Raw genomic sequence first — 17,850 nt, 5'->3', positions numbered from 1 at the left:
TCCACAGTTTTTGGCTCCTTTGGAGAGCCCAGACAGGATACAAATGAGGACTAAAGGCCTTATTCACACCTGGAGAGGGGTCTTCCATATATATGGATCTTGGAGGTTTAATTGCTAAAATCATGGATCAACTGCCTGACATTTCTTCCTCTCATTTTCCGAGCTAGAAAGAGGGTATGTTGTGTGGGGATGGCTCAACCCTCACCCTTAATTGTTGTCACGTCTGTGTGGGAGAGATGTAGCCTAGTGGTGTTTTCACTAGAGCGATGGTAGGATTCTTTTGTTTAATTGAAAGCTTTTTGACAAATATATTTTAAATCTCTTTGACCGATGTTTTGCAGCCAAGCTTTCATATAGCTCCATGCCCACCTAAAGAAGTTAGCATGCGGGCAGACGACACTAAATCTCTTACTTGTGGGTAAAGAATGTTGCCTACTATTCCAGGTAGTCTTTGATGATTTGTATCAAGGAATCGACCTAAACAGGTGGATTGCTTTGTGATCGGTATTACAGGTATTCTATCATTTGGAATTCGCATGACTTTCACGAGGTGATTCTTGGAACCACAGGCAGAAAGCAGGGAGCATCATTGAGGGGTGCACTGTCATCTGCAACTGAGTCATCTATTTCAAGGTGAGTGCGTACAAGATCAACCACAAAGAAATATTTTTCACGGAGCCTCTTGTGCAAAAAAGCATTGCTGACTTCTCTTTTTCATTTTATTGTGTTTTGTATCTATTGCCTGTCTGTGCTCTACACTTCGAAGTTGCACTATAAGCCCGAGGTGTTGCTCTATTCTTTGGTACACCCTCTTAAAGTGCGCGTCTCCATTGAATAGCAAATAGATGGGGGATGTGACTTTCTGGGTAGGTGGAGCAAATAGTCTGAGGATTTCTGTTATGGTATTTTACAATGTGTCCTTGCTGAAAGTATAGGTAACATAGGAGAGGGTGCTGCTCTATGTCTATACATGTTGTAATTAAGGCGTCCCAAACTCCTCCCCATCGTGGGAGAAGCCGTGGTAATGCGATTGTAACTGCAAGTCCACCTTCCAGATTAGAAGGGATGGCCATACTCCGGCTCCATTTATCGTCTTAAAAATGGTCCTGTTAACATTAATAGAGCAGTGAGCAAGAACCACATCTGCCTGATCAGATGACGCAAACGGCTCGTGAATGAAGGGAAGACATTGACAATCTTTAATTGCACATGAAGAAGTGCTGCCTTTAGATACCTTTGTAACTCCTTCGCAAAAATCTTCTCCAATCACAGCGCATATCAGACGGCAAGGCTGGAGAGAGTCCGATGAGAAAAAGACCCAAGGGTTCTTTAATGCACATTTTTGCTTAAAAGTCTGCCATGTTCTCTATGCAAGCTGCAGATGGAATCAGACGAATGGGATGGAATCTGGTGACCAGCTTGCTTCTCCAATGTCAAAAGCCCTGGAAAACCCAAATTCACAAAGCTGTTATGTACCCTAACTTCTACTCTCACCTCGTTGCCTTGTGCTTTGTGTACTCACCCCTTAGAAAAAGAATAAGACCTCTACTATGTGGGATTGCCAAAGGATGTTGCAACGACCGCGGTGGGCTCAGAGCAGTGCGTGCTAAATCAGCTGACCAGATTGAAACAAGAAACCTAACCGGCTAATGGGTCAGCGCTATCAAGTGCTAGCGGTGAAAGTGGCAGAAAAGGTGAGGGCAGGGGAAGGGGTAAGGTTCAAATGTTGAGGGCAGAGTCTGAGGGCCAATGAAGGGTGTTAGTAATGAAAGCCATGTGCTTAGGATGGTGACCATAAGGTTGGCGGGGGGACTGAAGCACGGCCTCAATGATACTAGGGCAGGCACATAGATTTGTGGAACTATGAGCTGAGCAAGGACTTCTGTGAGAACCACCGCAAAGAAACCATATGAGTGATTGCAATTATTGAGGAGAAAAGGATGAGGAGGGCCAGAAAGCTCAATGTGCGGGTGATGGGAAATGGTGTGGCACCCGCGCATGATGCAATGGATATATGTAAGTAGCTAGGCTATTGTCAAGAGAGCAAGGCATTTTCCGAAGCATGATATATCAGGAAAGGGTCCAAGAAACGTACTTTCATGCTTTAATTTGGGAGTGAAGAAGCGAAGGTGACATTCATGAAGAGGAGGGTGATACTACAATGCCTGCCTTGGAGCCTGAGCTGTTGATGATAACCTCACAAAGCTTCAAGTGGAACGTGTTAAGAGTTCAGATTCCTGTCCGGTGGTAGCTCCAGTATCTCCCAGGAGTAGATTAGGGAGTGAGGGATGTTTTGTGGCTATGCCTGGCCATACTTGAGGTAGACGTATCTGTTCAGGGTGATGCGCGCAGCACTTCACTGTGTTGCTCACCCGGTAGGCTGATATGAGGCGGCACCCCCGTTCCTAGGGTTTCACGGGGTCAAAATCTTGAGTCTTCTGTAGTTCTGCTACTAAATATGTGTCCAGGTCACTTTCAATGAGTTTTTACATACTTATTAGCATTTTAGGCTATTTATGGGATCGTGGGGTTTTCTGGCTAAGTTAGGAAAACTTATAATTTGCCTATATAGGTAGCTGCCCCTTGTACTTTTGGCATGTTATTCAAGTGTCACTCTTCTTGTCTTTGGTGGTGTTGCTTTTCTACTAACCCTTCTGCTTCTTGTTGGAAGAATCGGTCGAGGCTTGGGAGCCTGATTTCTTCTGCGTATTGAACGGCTCCTCATAGTCCAATACCATTGGAACAATCTCGTCCCAAGAGATAGTATTCAATCGACCACTCGTCATCAACGAAGAATAGAGGTTGGTGTACCAAGGAGGTAATTGGGCCAAGCGTGACTGGCCATGTCCTCTGAACTGTTAAGCTTTCGCATATGAAGTATCTCTTGTTGAAGCTCCCGCATCTTGTTGATGTGATCCTGCATGGAAGAGTGCTTCGCATCCAAGGTCCTCAACTGCACCTTGAGGGCTATCTCCTTCATCGGAGAAACTCGATTATAAATGGAAGAAAGCCGATCCCAAATCAACTTCGCATCTTTCATCAATCGTATATGGCTAATAATTGATGGTGTACTGTTGACGATAATGAAAGACCGGATCCGTGCATTGACACGCTCCCATAACTTTGCTCCCGTTGGGTTCGTTGGCTTTTGAAAGTTGCTTGAGACAAAAGCTCCAAGCTCGTAAGAGTCAAAGACCGCCATCATGGTAGCTTTCCAAATGGCATAGTTGTCTCCATTCAATTGCCGATCCGAGGAAAGGTAGGGAGTGTAGGTATCTTGATTGGTTGATCACCTACGCCGGAATAGAACTAAGACCAATCTCCCCATTCCTCATTGACGATGTTCTCACCGCTGCTAATCCCATCCTCAAGATGTACTTCGTCCACCATGGGTTGATTGGGTTTCAGAATCATCAATCCTCTCTATGGTTCTGGAGTCTTTAGGCATGTGATAAGGCTAAAATCTGAGAATCTGCCCACTACAGTGAAAATCAGCCCGAAAAAAGTGAAAAACGTAGAAAAAACAACAAACAAACAAACGGTCTCTTTTTGTCGCGAAAATCAGCACCACGAACTCTAAAAAATCACCAATCCGATTCGAGAGCACGTCGTGGCTCTAATACCATGTGAAAGATCCACCGGAAAAAGGGTGAATCGGGTGATGAGCTTGTATGCAACCGGGAGCAAGCCTCGACGGTCAGGTACCCCAATTTTACATTATAAACTTGCACAAATCACCGATCCGATTCGAGAGCACGCCGTGGCTCTGATACCATATGAAGGTGTAGTGGAAAAGGGTGAATCAAGTGATGAACTTGTCGGCAACCGCGAGCAAACCAACTCTCAGTGACGGACAGCCAATAGATCTCGGATCTATCGCAATGGATCTCCTCGTCGTCAACTCCTAGCGCGTACCGCCCACTGAACGGGCACGGGAACACACCACGGGTAGTGCCACACCGAAGAAGGTGTGCACACGATGTGGAAGGGAAGCGCTAGCAAGGGAAGAAGAGATCGCTAGGTAAAAACGCTAGAGAAGGTGAGATCGATGTGGAGAGAGAAAACGCAGAGAGGAGAGACGTTGGCACACCCAAAACGCTAGCAAGTTGTGGGCATTTCATGTTTATGTCCTTTATTAAACTTCCAATGTGTGTACATAGTTGTTGGATTGGTCGTTTGACTATGTCTATTTTTTGTTTGACTATAGTTTCTTTTTGGTAATCAATATGATTACACATTAGAATCGAAAAAGAAAGAGAGCATTGTTAACGTATTCTAGAAGTCAAATTCGATGTACATACAAAATGGCATACATGTATGTCCTTTAGGTATCCAACGAAAAGGACAAAAGTGCTGAAAATAAACCTACTATAAAGTAAAATAGACTTACATGGCGGGGTGTGTATATGGATAGACGAACGGAGCTCTAACTTGAATAGATGTGGAACTATATGGGTAAGGGAGTACAACTATGATATGCAAATTGCAAAGGGCTGGAGCTAGCTCCATCCAGGGGTGTTGCTACTTGTACGGCATGCATAGGATGGTAGGGAGTGGAGAGATCTTGCGGCATAGCAGTAAGGTTTGAATAGGCCCCCTCTATCTCCCTTTTTCTCGTCTATTCATGTCGTAGTCAGGTCTTTCTGATGGCCTTTTGATGTACTCTCTAGGCCTAGTATCCTAGCGTCCTATTCCTTTGGCGCCTATGTGCTAGAACAGTCTCTGCTTGCTCAATGATGTAGTGTGGTCTCTCTCCAAGCGTCTGTGGGTGGAATTGGGGTACCTGACCGTCGAGGCTCTGTATCGGATAGTAAGATTATGTCCCTGGGCCCTCCTCTGTCTCAATTGAAGTAAAATAGACTGGGGGTCATATACAAACCTGCACCTACTCTTGGGCACTGACGACGTGAGTAGGTGATAATCTTATTCTTCCTGTTTGGACAAGCAACGAAGTTGAGATCACATATTGTCAAGTTTGGTTCTTTGCTCTTCGTAGGTTTGTAGTAGTATTCATTTTTCGATTTCGTATTTAGCTAACCTGAGGGCTTAAGAATGTGTTCCTTTAGAAGTTGTTATGTGAAGTTTGATTTTTAGGATTAAGTTTTTAAGATGTCTTATCCTTTTTTGCTTAAAGTTGAGTGCTTGTTTTAAGCCAAGTAAGTTGCGTCAACTTATTTTACACATGGCTTTTCTAAAACATTTTTAAGTTAATAATGTTTTGTTTTATCTAGTTTTGTTGCGTAGCGAATAAAGTGATTTGGTTTGTTTGTTTTTCTTTTTCTTTTCTTTTCTTGTGTCCCTTGCTTTTATAGTTTTATGAGTGCTTTATTCCCTCTTATAATTCGTGAGTTCATACTATTCTGAAGTTATGAAGGTATATTTAATTGTGGAAGGTACCTTTTCCAATTAGATTGCCTGTGAGAGACATAAGCTCTCAACATGTCTTCTAACATTTGATGATTAGCATAAGTAGTAACTCAATCACGAGCTGTCCTTATACTATCCTTGGCCAATTCGAGCATCTCTTGCATATCATACAAGAAATCTCAAGCTTGACGATCTTTGATTTTTTCTAAGCCAATAGCAATTGGGAATTTAGGCTTAAACTTATACGTTGACATGAATGTGCTTAATCTAGTAGTAGAATGCTTGCTACTATTGTAGGCAAACTTTAATTGTGGAAGGTACTTTTCCCAATCAGACTGCCTGTGAGAGACATAAGCTCTCAACATGTCTTCTAACATTTGATTTATCCTTTGGGTGTCCATCGAACTCGGGATGATCGGACGGCGACATACTCAACTTCGTCTAAAGATGAGCAAACACATCGCCAAAATCGCCCAGTGAACTTAGTATATCGATCGTTGACGATATCTTATGGGGGAGACCATACAGCTTATAAAGCTGATCGACAAATAAAACCGTAAACTCATGGATTTTTATTGTCGAATTCTTGGTATAAACTTCGCCTTTATTGTGAGTCTATCAACCAAAAGCCAAATGACACCATTGCCACGACAAGTTTTTGGCAAATCACCAATAAAACCTAGAGAAATACTTTGCCACTTGGCATCAAGGATTTCCAATGTATGTAGCAAGCCAGCTTTCTTAAGGCCCTCTGCCTTATTGACCTGACATTGAGTGCATCTCTTTGTTGCGAGTTTTGGCATCTCAAGTGAATTGCCCAATGTGATCCCATTATTTATTTTAGCTCTTAGATGTTTATTTTACTTATTTGTCAAAGACTCGTTAGGGAGGTTCGTATATATGCAACCCCTTGCCTCCATTCTACTACAAATTCACTTATTCATTGCCAAGGTTGATTCTCTCTCTCTCTCTCTCTCTCTCTCTCTCTCTCTCTCTCTCTCTCTCTCTCTCTCTCTCTCTCTCTCTCTCTCTCTCTACCCTTCTCCTTGGTCTCTACGCTTCCGCATCGTCGACTTTGACACGGTATCAGAGCCCTTGGTGGAGCTTTGTGCTTGAAGACCCTTGGCTGAGGACGAACTACACCGTGAAGAAGAAGAAGCTCGTCGCTGCTGCCTTGCTCCCATACACTCTGCCGTTGAGCGTTGCAGTACGATGTCGCGTTTCCTCTCCCCCCTCTGTCGTCGCTGCCCTAAGCGCCATCGCTATCGTTTGTAAGCGCTTGTGAAGTCTCACTGGCAACGCCCCCTCCCCCTTGTTGCCCGCGTGCGTTTTGAAACGCTTGATCGGACGCCACCCTTATGTATGTGGAGATCGACGCGCTAACTATCTGTCAGCAACGTTATGATACGCATCGCATTGAGGCACTTAGCAATATGCTTGGCGATGGCACCACAAATCTTCCCGTGCAGCCAGCAGTTTAAAACGTTGCCTTTCCCTCTCGTTACCGACGACCCTCCCTCTCTCCCTTTATTGATCCGATACAATCAAGGCTCCTTGCCAACACTTTTAATTGCAGCAAGTGGACTTTCTTGTGGAGTTGGAGTTGCGAGAGGGGAACTAAAGTGCCTGCTTGATCTGCTTTGGAAGGAAAACAAACGGCGCGCAAGGGGCAGTACAAGAGTAAAATTTGCAAAAGGCATTGGAAAGAATCTCTGAGCGGTGCGGTGACTTTGTTGTGGAGCGGCTTGGAAGAGGCGAGCGGAGTTTGGAGCGTAAGAGAGGGACATTGGATTTTGCAGAGCCACTTGGGATTAGCAGACAAGTGGACCGGCTTGGGAATTTGAACGGTTTGGAGGTTTATTTTGCGGCTTGGTTAGTGCGGCCACTCTTGGAGTGCGAGTAGGATTGCCAGATTTCCATATCTTGCAACTTACACATGGCCCCTATCACAAACCGATGACGTGGCTAACCCCGGACACACACACAACCACTGAAATGCGCCGAAAAGGTTGACATGGCAGTTTGCCACCGAGAAAAGCGCCAGAAAACTTGCTGACATGCGGACATGGCAGTGTATGGAAATCCGGAAATTGCGTTGGCTGATTTACGACAGCTTTTGGGATTGGATGCTTTAATTTTTGAAAGCTTTTGGGATAATTGCTTTTGAGGTTATAAGCTTTTGAGTTGAAGTGCTTTTGGGGCTCTGCTTTTGGGCATCCCTTGTACCTTTAAATAAGTGGGCAAGGCCTCACTTCTCAGAGCATCTGGACGCAGAGTCTGAGAGTGAGTACCTACCCACTCTCTTGTACTTTGAACACAGATTAATACAAAAAGAAATACTGAAAGGGGTGCCAGTCTTTGGGACCAATATCTCTAGGTACAGAACTAAGCCGGGCCGTGTCGACTCAAGTGTGAATTGTGAACTATTTTGAAGTGAATCTCTACTATGTCGCGGTAGAATCTTGATTTGGGGTGTCCAAGTTTGCTAGAGTGGTATCAGAGCATAGAAAACTTCTTCTTCTACGGAGGATCCGATCCTTTTTGCAGCGCATACAGCTCTTGGGAAAGAATCTTCTGTCCCGACCCCGGACTTATTATCCATTCCCACCCTTCATACATCGCGCATCGGGCGCGCTCCCGTCTTCATCGCTCTGTCTTACAGCACATAAAGCCATAAAGAATCCCAGATTATACATGGGTTCTCGTGAAGAATCTTCGAGAGATGACACCTCTGAGTGGGAAGGCAAAGAAAAGTTGAAAATCCGGCGCGGGAATTGAAGAAAAGAATGAAGATTTGGGCAAGAATAATTTCGGACAAGTTTGCTTGAAACGAGTACAAACGTCAATTGCAGATTGGTATATGTGTGAACAGATTGATTAAGTACTCCTCCCGAGATTGGCGAAACACCTGAAGAATTACCCGATTGATACAATTTACTCGAGATGGCGTATGGCCATTGCTTCTCCTCTCAGGTACGAAGGAAAGCCGAAAAGACGGACGAGTGTAGAAAAGCGGAACGTGTACTCGCAGAAAGACATGAACAAGCACTCTTGAAAAGAAGTATTTTTACAGATCCAACCAATATGACTTTCTCGAAGACAAAAGCAAGAAAGTGAAAGAATTCAAAGAAGGTGGACACTCAATTAAGTTTGGACACTCAATTCCGAGATGCTCCGAGGGCTTTAGCTTTCATTCAGCAATTTGACATAGCTTTCTCCGGAGGGCATTACTCAGGGCACTCCAAGATTGAGAGGGCTACCTCTTTCTTCAAGGGAAATGCTCGAACATGGTGGTCCACACTTCTTTTGAGGAAGAAAGCTCCAGTTAAATGGTTGAAATTCAAAAGGCTCTTTATTTCTTCTTGGCTGACTCGGGAATACGAACGAGATATACGAATCACTTGGAATCATCTTCAAATGACCCAGGGAGATTCTTTGGAAGTGCACTTATTGGGAGAGATTTTGGAACTCTTTTCTACCAACCTCTTCATTTAAGTTCTCTTTTAACGAACAGATTGAGCGGTTTTGCTGTAGACTTCCTACAGAGATCCGAGACTATTGTCTGGAACAAAAGTCGAATTCTATTCAAGAATTGATGGGTCATGCGAAACGGGGTTTTGCGATACATTCGGGAAATTTGACTTACCCCACTGATGAGATCTTGACTTAAAGAACCCAATAGGCCTCCCACAACAAAAGTAGAAAGAGAAAGAGTTCCCAGGACAAAGAATCGAAAGATACACGTCCTCGACACTCTTAGAGAAAGGGCTATCTATCTCAAAGAGGGGAAGTGTTTTGGTTGAGGGGAAATTGGACACATCTTTGCAAAGTGCCCCCAAAAGGCACAGGAAGAACAGATTGAAGACAGACCAGAGAGTTCTAGAGCAGCAGAGGAATGTGGCAGAAAAGGCAGATGAAAGCAGAAGTGGTACTACATTCTAGGGGGCCTGAACCGAATCAGATGAACGAAAGTACAAAACTTTGCCGCACTTATGGCAAAGTGAACGATTAGGAAGCCCTCTTTTTTTGTGATGGAGGAGCCAAGGCAGTTCTTTTCACTTGAATTGGCAGCTCGATTTGGAATTACGCTCGATAGGCTGAGGCCACAGGCGGAGGCAGTTCTAGCGGCATCTGGACGGGATGTTGCTATTACACCAATCATTGGCAAACCTCATTTGCAATGTCAGGGGTGTTTACGGCATGAGGACTTCTACGTTATGCCTTTGGGAGGTTGTTTGATTCATCTGCTAGGCGCATGATGTGGAAATCCAGGTTCTCTTTGTAATTAGCTAGCTCGAGCGTCGAGTTAGGAACAATCCGATTCCATACATCCATATCTTCACCACGAGCCATCTTCACGTGATAGTCATGGTCACTGTTCCGTGTCTACAGGCACAGTTTCTGTACCAATTTGCATCTGCAAAATTATGTGAGCTCCCATTATCAAGGAGTATGATCACATCGTAACCATTGATCTTTTCGGGAAAATGGAGAAGATCGTGCTTATCAAACACTTTGGTGCTAACAATACAATTAGTGCATAAACTATGTAAGATTTCAACTTGAGTAACATCAGAGTTACCTGAGATCTCGTGAATTTGAACTGAAGGGTGTCCTTGCGGTTTCTTGGGCTTCTTCTTGGGGCAGTCTTTAATCAATTTGGTGGTCCATCTAGCCACAACCAAAGCAAGCTGCCTTTTCCACTGCATCAACAATGGTAGCATTCTTGGCTTTCTTCTTCTCTTAAGCACCAAGGGAGGTGGTGTCAAGAGAAGGTTTGGACAGCGATTTGGACCTTTGCTAGGGTCAGGGCTCCTTCCTCAAAGTGCCCTCGCCAAATTGTTGATCAGAAGTTCTTTCCTTCTCATAATTCGTTCCATTTGATACTCCATTTATCAAATGGAACGTCCTAACCATTGCCACAACATCCTCGACATCAGTCCGGGCTATATCAAGGCCCATTGGTAATCTTCATGCAGACCCAGCAGATACATATATATAGCATGTGCGGAATCCACCTTGCAGAAGGTGATTGCTTCTTTGAAAGTTGTTGTATACTTATCAAAAGATAGAGTTTTCATTGAAAGATTCTGTCTGTAACTTTGCATAGGCTTTCAAAGGATCCAGTTTTGCGAAATCCTTCATGAATTTTATGCAAAAATCAGCTTACGTAGTAGACTTGTGTGTCATATCACGCCACCTGTAAGCACCTTATTTTGCAAATAGAGAGGAATCGTCTGAATCCTCCGTTCATCATGCTCTCCATAGAGATCAAAGTACGTAGTCCAATGATGGAGCGAGTTATTTACAATTAATTCCATACATTGTTTCTCTTCCCCTGAGAAATTGGTAGTCTTGTATGGAATTGTGCAAGAGAGAAATGCAACAAAGTGTGTGCCCACTTGTGTCTAGCACGGGAAGGAGACTCCACGCTGGCAATTCCTCTCTTTGTGCAAGGGTTCTCTCTCTTCCTCAGGCTGTACCAACACTCTCTCTCTTCGCTCCACACTGGAGGCAACAAAAGGAGAACGCTATAGAGAGAGGTCAATTCTCTCTCTCTCTCTTTTTTTTTTTCTTGTAAAAATCAGGGCTGTATATTATTGAGTACAATATAATCCCCAACGGATGCCAAAATAGCCTGTCACGTGGGGTGTACAAGGTGAATGTAAGGGTGAGAGCCACTATAGTGACAACTCGACTAGTACAATCTCATGGTGGTCTGTGTGATGAGTGGAGGAGAAACCACTGAGGGGGGGCATAATGCCATATAATCTGACCACCTGTAAGTGTGAAAAAGAGTGGAGCTCGGGCCGAAGGAAGGCAAATCGTCGAGCCTCGGCTGCTCTAGATGTACCAGAGGAAGAATCCCACTGCCAAATCAGGGTGTGAATGATGTACAGCCAAATGGCAGTGAGGGTATCCTGAAGGAGCTGTGGAGCCGCACTGAGAATGTGAAGACAACGAGCTCTCCAAATATTCCATAGTGTAATGCTAGTGATGACTGAAAAAACTTCATCACGTGTCTGAGGATCCCCTTGCCATGCGATCTGTGGTAACATAGCCAAAGTCCCTCGCCGATAACAAGTCGAGGTAAGCATAACAGCTGGATCTGTGTCTGAGCCCTCGTAGAAAAGATGCGGTCCGGGCATCGGTATCAACCATGAGACAGAGCCCCAAGTGAGAAATCCATCCTGAACACCGGCTCTGCTAAGTAAAAAGCAAACTGGTAGCCACACTATATGAGAAGAGGAGCATGACCAAAGACAGTGTGGAGGTGACTCATGTAGTCGCGAAGGACATCGAGTGCATAACGGATCATTACCCATAGTAGCTAGCCAAGTCCCAACTGGAAGTCCTGCATGTGCAATCATCCACATGAAAAAAGAAATACGACGAGCCGCATGTAAATCCCAGATGGCTGACCAAAACTGCTGTAGATAGGCATGGGAGAGACCTGAATGTAACCAGAAACGCATACGAGTGGGCTGCTCTGGGTGCTGTCTCATCACTGCTAATCTTCCTATGCTGACAGTGTACTCAAAGAATGATACAGGTGCAGTGGTGGGGTTAGAGTGAGGCCAATGCCACTCTCCTGGGTCCGAGTAAAGCTGAGATAAGGCACGACCCTCCCACACCCAAAGCCTCCAAAGGGTGGCATCAACGGATGCGAAACGGGGGTCAACACAACGACGCTTCCCGCGAGAGCCAACTACTCATATGGCCTCCCATCGAGCGCCGGGGTAGACAAGGTGCAAAGAGGTGGTAGCATATGTCAATCTAGCATGAATCCCCTGAGAGGAGTCTGAATCAACTGTGAACAGCATGGTGTCTAAACGAACTAATAATAGAGTGCTCTGCGCAAAGAGACCTTCCCAGCCACTATGTGGAGGCATCTGAACCGTGCCTCGCATGACTGTGTCCCACTGTGAAGGAACGGCGGAGTCAATGTGAAGTAGTCTGTCTGTCACCCCACGACCAATGTCATAATGTTCTGCTACAAAATTTGCATCCAGCATACGCATCTCATGAAACAACCGCATAGAGGCAGCAGGGTCAGTGTCCCAAGCAGCCCAGTCAATGTGAGTCCTCTCTGCAAGCTAACGGGGTGGGTTAACCGAAGAATCAAGAACTGCATCATTCCAAATGAGAGGCTGGCGCTCAATCTCCTCACGACATGAGGGAGGTGAGCGTATGAGAGCTCGTCGGATGGAAACCCAAATCTGAAGGAGTGATCGGATGAAGGGTGAGAGTATTGGTGGACAAGGGGGCATCCGTAAAGAGAAAACGATACCCTGAATGCCAAGTATGACCGTCTCTAGTGCTGAGGCGTGGAGTTGCTGTGCAAAGAGCGGCCTGAAGAAGCATCTTCCAAGGTTCTTGGCCGGGAAAAAGACCCCAAACAATAAACTTGGTAAGAAGGGCGCGACTCTGTAATTCTGGATCAATAATGCCAAGGCCTCCCTCTGACCTAGGTCGAATAATCGTGGATTAGCGAACTCGAGCACGAGTATCAGTAGTCCCATCTGTGCCACTCCATGAAAAGTTCCGCACTAGTTTGCGGAGCTGAGCTATCACTCGAGAATGTAGCATCCAACAAGAGGCCGTATACCATACTGTAGCCAGAATGACCTGGTTGACGACCAATGCACGGCCAGCCAACGACAGATGACGTGAAGACCAATGACATAGCTTCCTGCGAATAGACTGTAGTACATGTGCAAACTGCTGCTATAAGGAAATGTCAAATCCAACCTGAAAGCCCAGATATCTGCATGTCTGACCCGGCTGCAGCCATGTGAAACCATCAGCTACCCCCCAAGTAGGTATGTCATCACTGCCAACCAGTAACCCATAGGATTTATGCCAATGACATAGCTTCCTACGAATAGACTGTAGTACATGTGCAAACTGCTGCTGTAAGGAAATGTCAAATCCAACCTGAAAGCCTAGATATCTGCATGTCTGACCCGGCTGCAGCCCTGTGAAACCATCAGCTACCCCCCAAGTAGGTATGTCATCACTGCCAACCAGTAACCCATAGGATTTATGCCAGTTAATACGTGCACCACTGGCAATGCAAAAAACCGTTAGGGCCTCCCGCATGGCATTAAGAGCTGCTAGCAAATAGTGCAACATCAGCATAGTGTCATCAGCAAACTCCTAATCGATAAGGTCCGGAGCTGAAGGTACTAGCATGGTCAAGCCACGAAATGCATGACTCCGAGCACGAAGAAAATTTGACATAGTCTCTCCAACAAACAGATACAGATATGCTGCTAAAGGACATCCCTGTCGGACAGATCGAGAGAGCTCCACTGACACGACCACCAATAGTAATAGCACTGCTGGCAGTCCTGAAGAGAGCGGAAATGCCTGCGATCCATCTCGAGGGGAAACCCATCCTAGCTAATGATCCTTCGAGAAAGTCCCACTCAACACGATCGTATGTCTCGAAGTCCAGAATGAAAAAAGCGAGAGGTTCAGAAGATGATTTGGCCCACTCTACTGCCTCATAAAAAGTGAAGATATTATCCAGTATGCATCGATCCATGACAAAGCCTGTCTGAGAAGTATGAATAATATCTGGTAAGAACGGTCGCAAGCGATGGTATCAGTAACGCTAATATCTTATAGACCGAAGGGAGTAGGGTAATAGGTCTCCACTTGCGGATATGAGTGGTGTCACCCCCTTTCGAAATAAGAGATATGAGACCTGAGCAAAGATCCGAATGCATATATCCTGATGCAAAGATGTCCTGACAACCGTGAAGCAGTGGTATATGCAATACATCCCAATAAGTCAAAAAGAAAGCTCTAGTGAGGCCATCCTCTCCTTGACAGGAGGATGGATCTAGACTCTCGATAGCAGCATGAAGCTCTACAAGTGTGAAGGGTGCCAACAAGATCTTGGCCATAGTATCTGTACAACGGCGTCGGGTGTGATGCCAGATCTGCTCACGGGCAAGTAAAACCTCAGTAGTGCATACATCAGCAGTGAACAATGCCTCAAAATAATCTGCAGACATATCAAGAATAACATCAGGATGCATTTGAAGTGTCCCCTAAGCATCGCACAAAGTCCGAAGGGTGGTGCCAGGAGGGCGCTCTTTATGCGTAGCGAAGAAGGCTTTATTCATTCGATCAACTTTAGCTATCTAATGAGATACTGAAGCATGATGAGTGAACTCAGACCTAGCGTCCTGTACGCGACGAATTTCCTCTGTGAGCTCTGTCTGTCTAGTAGCGAGATAAGCATCCTGAGGCCTCTCCTCAAGCAAGCGCTGTGGAACCAAGAGGAATGTGAAGATCAGACTCGCGTACTCTCAACTGTCGATGAATAATAGCATTTTGATCACGGTAGTAAATACTAGACTGAGTAATGCAATGAGCAAGGAACTCTCCAGGGGGACCACAATAAGAAGCATCCGTGGACCATAAGTCACGAGTTTGTTGCTGCAAAACTTCATTGGTGAGAACATTGTCAGGGATGCGGCAGCCCCGTCTCTGTGCAGAGGATCTAGTGAAGGAGATAAACAATGAGATGGGTAAGTGATCTGAGAGGCTGGTCCCTCTCCAAATAGTAGTAAATCCACCTAGAGCTGCTGCCCAAGGGCCAATGTAAAAACGATCAAGTCGCTCTAATAATCTCCCCTATTGTCTCTGAAACCCCCACGAGTAATGAAGTGTAGCAGGGTGATGACCAAAAGAGGGTATGTGCCAGGCATCAACACCTTGAATAGCTAGAAGAAATCGATCCCAAGTTGATTGCTCATTGGGAGAAATGGATGATAGAACAGGAGGTGTGATGGATCGCCAATCAAAGTCGCTCTCGACATTGTTGAAGTCGCCTCCAACAACCCAAGAGTTTACTGCAGGTAGAACAGTAGCCAAGGAGGTCCAAAAAGTAGTCCTCTCACGAGGAGTAGTGGGTGTGTAGACCGACATAAAACCAATGATAGAGTCGTGAATCCGAAGAGAAACATAGACTGCTCTGCCAGCGACAAGGGTGCCACGCTGCTGAACTGAGGCCAAGTAACGTGGCCACACTGAAATGCATAAACTACAACTCTGTCCATGAATGCCCAAAGCAGGCTCCCAAAAAGTGTGAGCGCCGGAGGGCATTAGATTACCAAAGGGAGTGGCAATCTTATGCTCCTGTACTAGTAATATATCCACAATGCCTACTACATGAGCGTGTAAATCTCTGCGAAGTAAAAGCTTGCGGGAACCTCTTACCCGAGAAGTCTGTAAACCCTTAGCATTCCAAGAAACTACATGTAAATCCATAGTCTGCATGAAAGAATTGGTAAAGCATCTGACTAACTGCGCATCTTCTTGGAGGCAGTTGGGCCATCCAAGGGGTTAGCTTCGGGCGGTAGGAAAGCAACCCGCAAGCCCTCTCTAAAATATGGCATCTCATTGCACCAACTGCGGACCTCAGCTTGTTTACATTGCATTACCGATGCTGCAGCTTTGACACCCCAAATGCGCATAGACATAGGAAGCACCACATCTGAGGATACATGAATGACCATAGGCATTGAATAGCAAGCATAAACATGACTCCATTCCATAGCACCAATACAGGAAGGGAAGTGTGGAGACATTACATCCGGAGCGGAAGTAGACAACCATGAATGAAGCTGAGCCATAGATTGGGCATGCACAAAATGTAGAACCTGATCCTCAGAACATTTCTGAGCCTCGTGGAATGGAAGGAAAAAGGAATGGGTGGGCTGAGAGCGACTGCCTATTAAAGAGGGAACACAACCTGGCTTGTGATGCATAAGGTAGAGTTGCACCCGCAGTGGTCCTTCTGAGTTACTGCACATTTCAGCCCGATGAGTGCCCCAGGAAAGAGGGCAAGAGCTGAGAAAACTACGTGGGACGTAAGTATGAGCGGCTGAGGGAGGGGGAGGACCAGAAGGTGGAGGGGGGGGAGCAAGGGTGAGAGGGAGAGGAGGAAAAGGGAGAGGTAATAGCGGGGAATGATCCATCTGCATGGGAATAGGGATCTCGGGAAGAGGGGACGGAGCGGATGAGGGAACCGCAAGTGAAGGAGGAGCTGGTAGCAGAGGTAAGTGATCCTGTGCTGAAGAAGAAGAATGGCGAGGAGAAGCAGGGGGTAATGGGGTGGTGGAAACTTGAGAGGGAGCAAGAGAGTTAACATTGGGGGCTGCATGCGGTGTAGGTTGCTGACGAGGACGGAATGAATGGTTACGACCATAGTTACCGAGGAACGCCCCCTAGCCCCCGTTCCGGCGTTCTGGGGGGGCAGTTCCCTTCCCGAACGTTCCGAAACGTCCCGAAACGTTTGACGTTCCGGGTGGCCAGTGCAAACCGGAACTGCCGTTCCGGAACGTTCCGAACGCCCCCAAAACGTTCCGGAATGCCCCTGGAACGGCCAACGGCTACAAACAAATTTGGCAAAAATTGAAAAAATTGAAGTAAATGTTTGGGCTTCTTTTTGAAGTGTGCAAGGCCTCAAGGACTCATAAAATGCACCCCCCTCCCCCTTTCTCTCCACAAGCTAATCCTCAAGGCTCAAGCTCTCTCCCTCTCACACTCTCAAGATCTCTCCCTCTCAAGACTCACTCTCTCAAGGCTCAAGGCTTTAAGCCTTCAAGCTCTCTTCCTCTCCCTCCCACTCTCTCAAATCTCTCCCTCTCCCTCTCACTCTCTCGAGTCTCTCCCTCTCTCTCTCTCTCTCTCTCTCTCTCTCTCTCTCTCTCTCTCTCTCTCTCTCTCTCATCATCTAGTCATAGCAAGATTGAATGGTCTTCAAAATGAGTTTTTTGTGAGTATTAGAGTCAAAGCACTCTAATACTCCTTGTATTTAAACACAAGAAGCTAAAAAATGCACTATTTGGGTGTTTTTTATACCTCCCGTTCTGCGACGTTCCCGTTCCGAACCCCTAGCCGTTCCCCCGTTCCGCGGGGATCCCATCGCCGATCCCGTTCCGCGTTCCGGGTAACTATGGTTACGACCCACTGTCTGCCATGCAGTCTCAGTAGGAACTGAAGCGGAGGGAGGGACATGGAGGGTCGAAGCTCGAGGAGCACCTGCAGGCTGTCGAGGTGCTCGAGTAGTAGTAGGAGAAACCGGTTGTTGACGTTGACCACGTGACTGAGCATGAGTGCCAGGAGCCTGCTGTTGTTGTCGTCGATGGCGTGGCAGGGTGGGGCAATCTCTTGCCAAGTGTCCCATCTCGTGACAACGTAAGCACTGCCCTGGGCGGCCAGTGACTACCATTCGGCAAGAGTAGTCTCGATCGCGCACAGCCACAGTAACTGTATCTGGTAATGAAGTATCCCCAAACACCAGGACCTGAATGCGAGGTGGACCAGAGGAGAAGATGCAGGATCCTGGAACTATTGTGCCAAAATGAGCAGCAATCATCTGAAGGAGATGCTCATCAATAAAATGGAGAGGCATATCCGGGAAGGAGAGCGTCAGAGGGAATCTGGGAATAAGGTGTCGAC

General features: G+C 46.1%; 1 protein-coding gene across 10 annotated transcripts in view; it reads left to right on the top strand.

The window, feature by feature from the left end:
* The window catches only part of LOC147451812 (denosine deaminases acting on tRNA), a 205,332-nt gene that overhangs the window by 144,229 nt on the left and 43,253 nt on the right, over positions 1 to 17,850 (top strand). For 6 of the 10 annotated variants that reach the window (XM_086517674.1, XM_086517676.1, XM_086517673.1 and 3 more), the window contains exons 6-7: positions 342 to 418; positions 514 to 633. In XM_086517674.1, coding sequence (XP_086373800.1) covers positions 342 to 418; positions 514 to 633 — 197 coding nt within the window. The remainder of the gene's footprint in view (positions 1 to 341; positions 419 to 513; positions 634 to 17,850) is intronic. The other 4 variants (XR_015188832.1, XR_015188829.1, XR_015188831.1 and 1 more) reach the window with 1 other exon arrangement.

Source organism: Adiantum capillus-veneris, chromosome 8 (genome assembly GCF_014529385.1).
Source record: "Adiantum capillus-veneris isolate H3 chromosome 8, ASM1452938v2, whole genome shotgun sequence".
Classification (NCBI taxonomy): Eukaryota; Viridiplantae; Streptophyta; class Polypodiopsida; order Polypodiales; family Pteridaceae; genus Adiantum; species Adiantum capillus-veneris.
The sequence above is the reverse complement of the archived record's forward strand: the minus strand, read 5'-3'. Positions and strand labels throughout refer to the sequence as shown.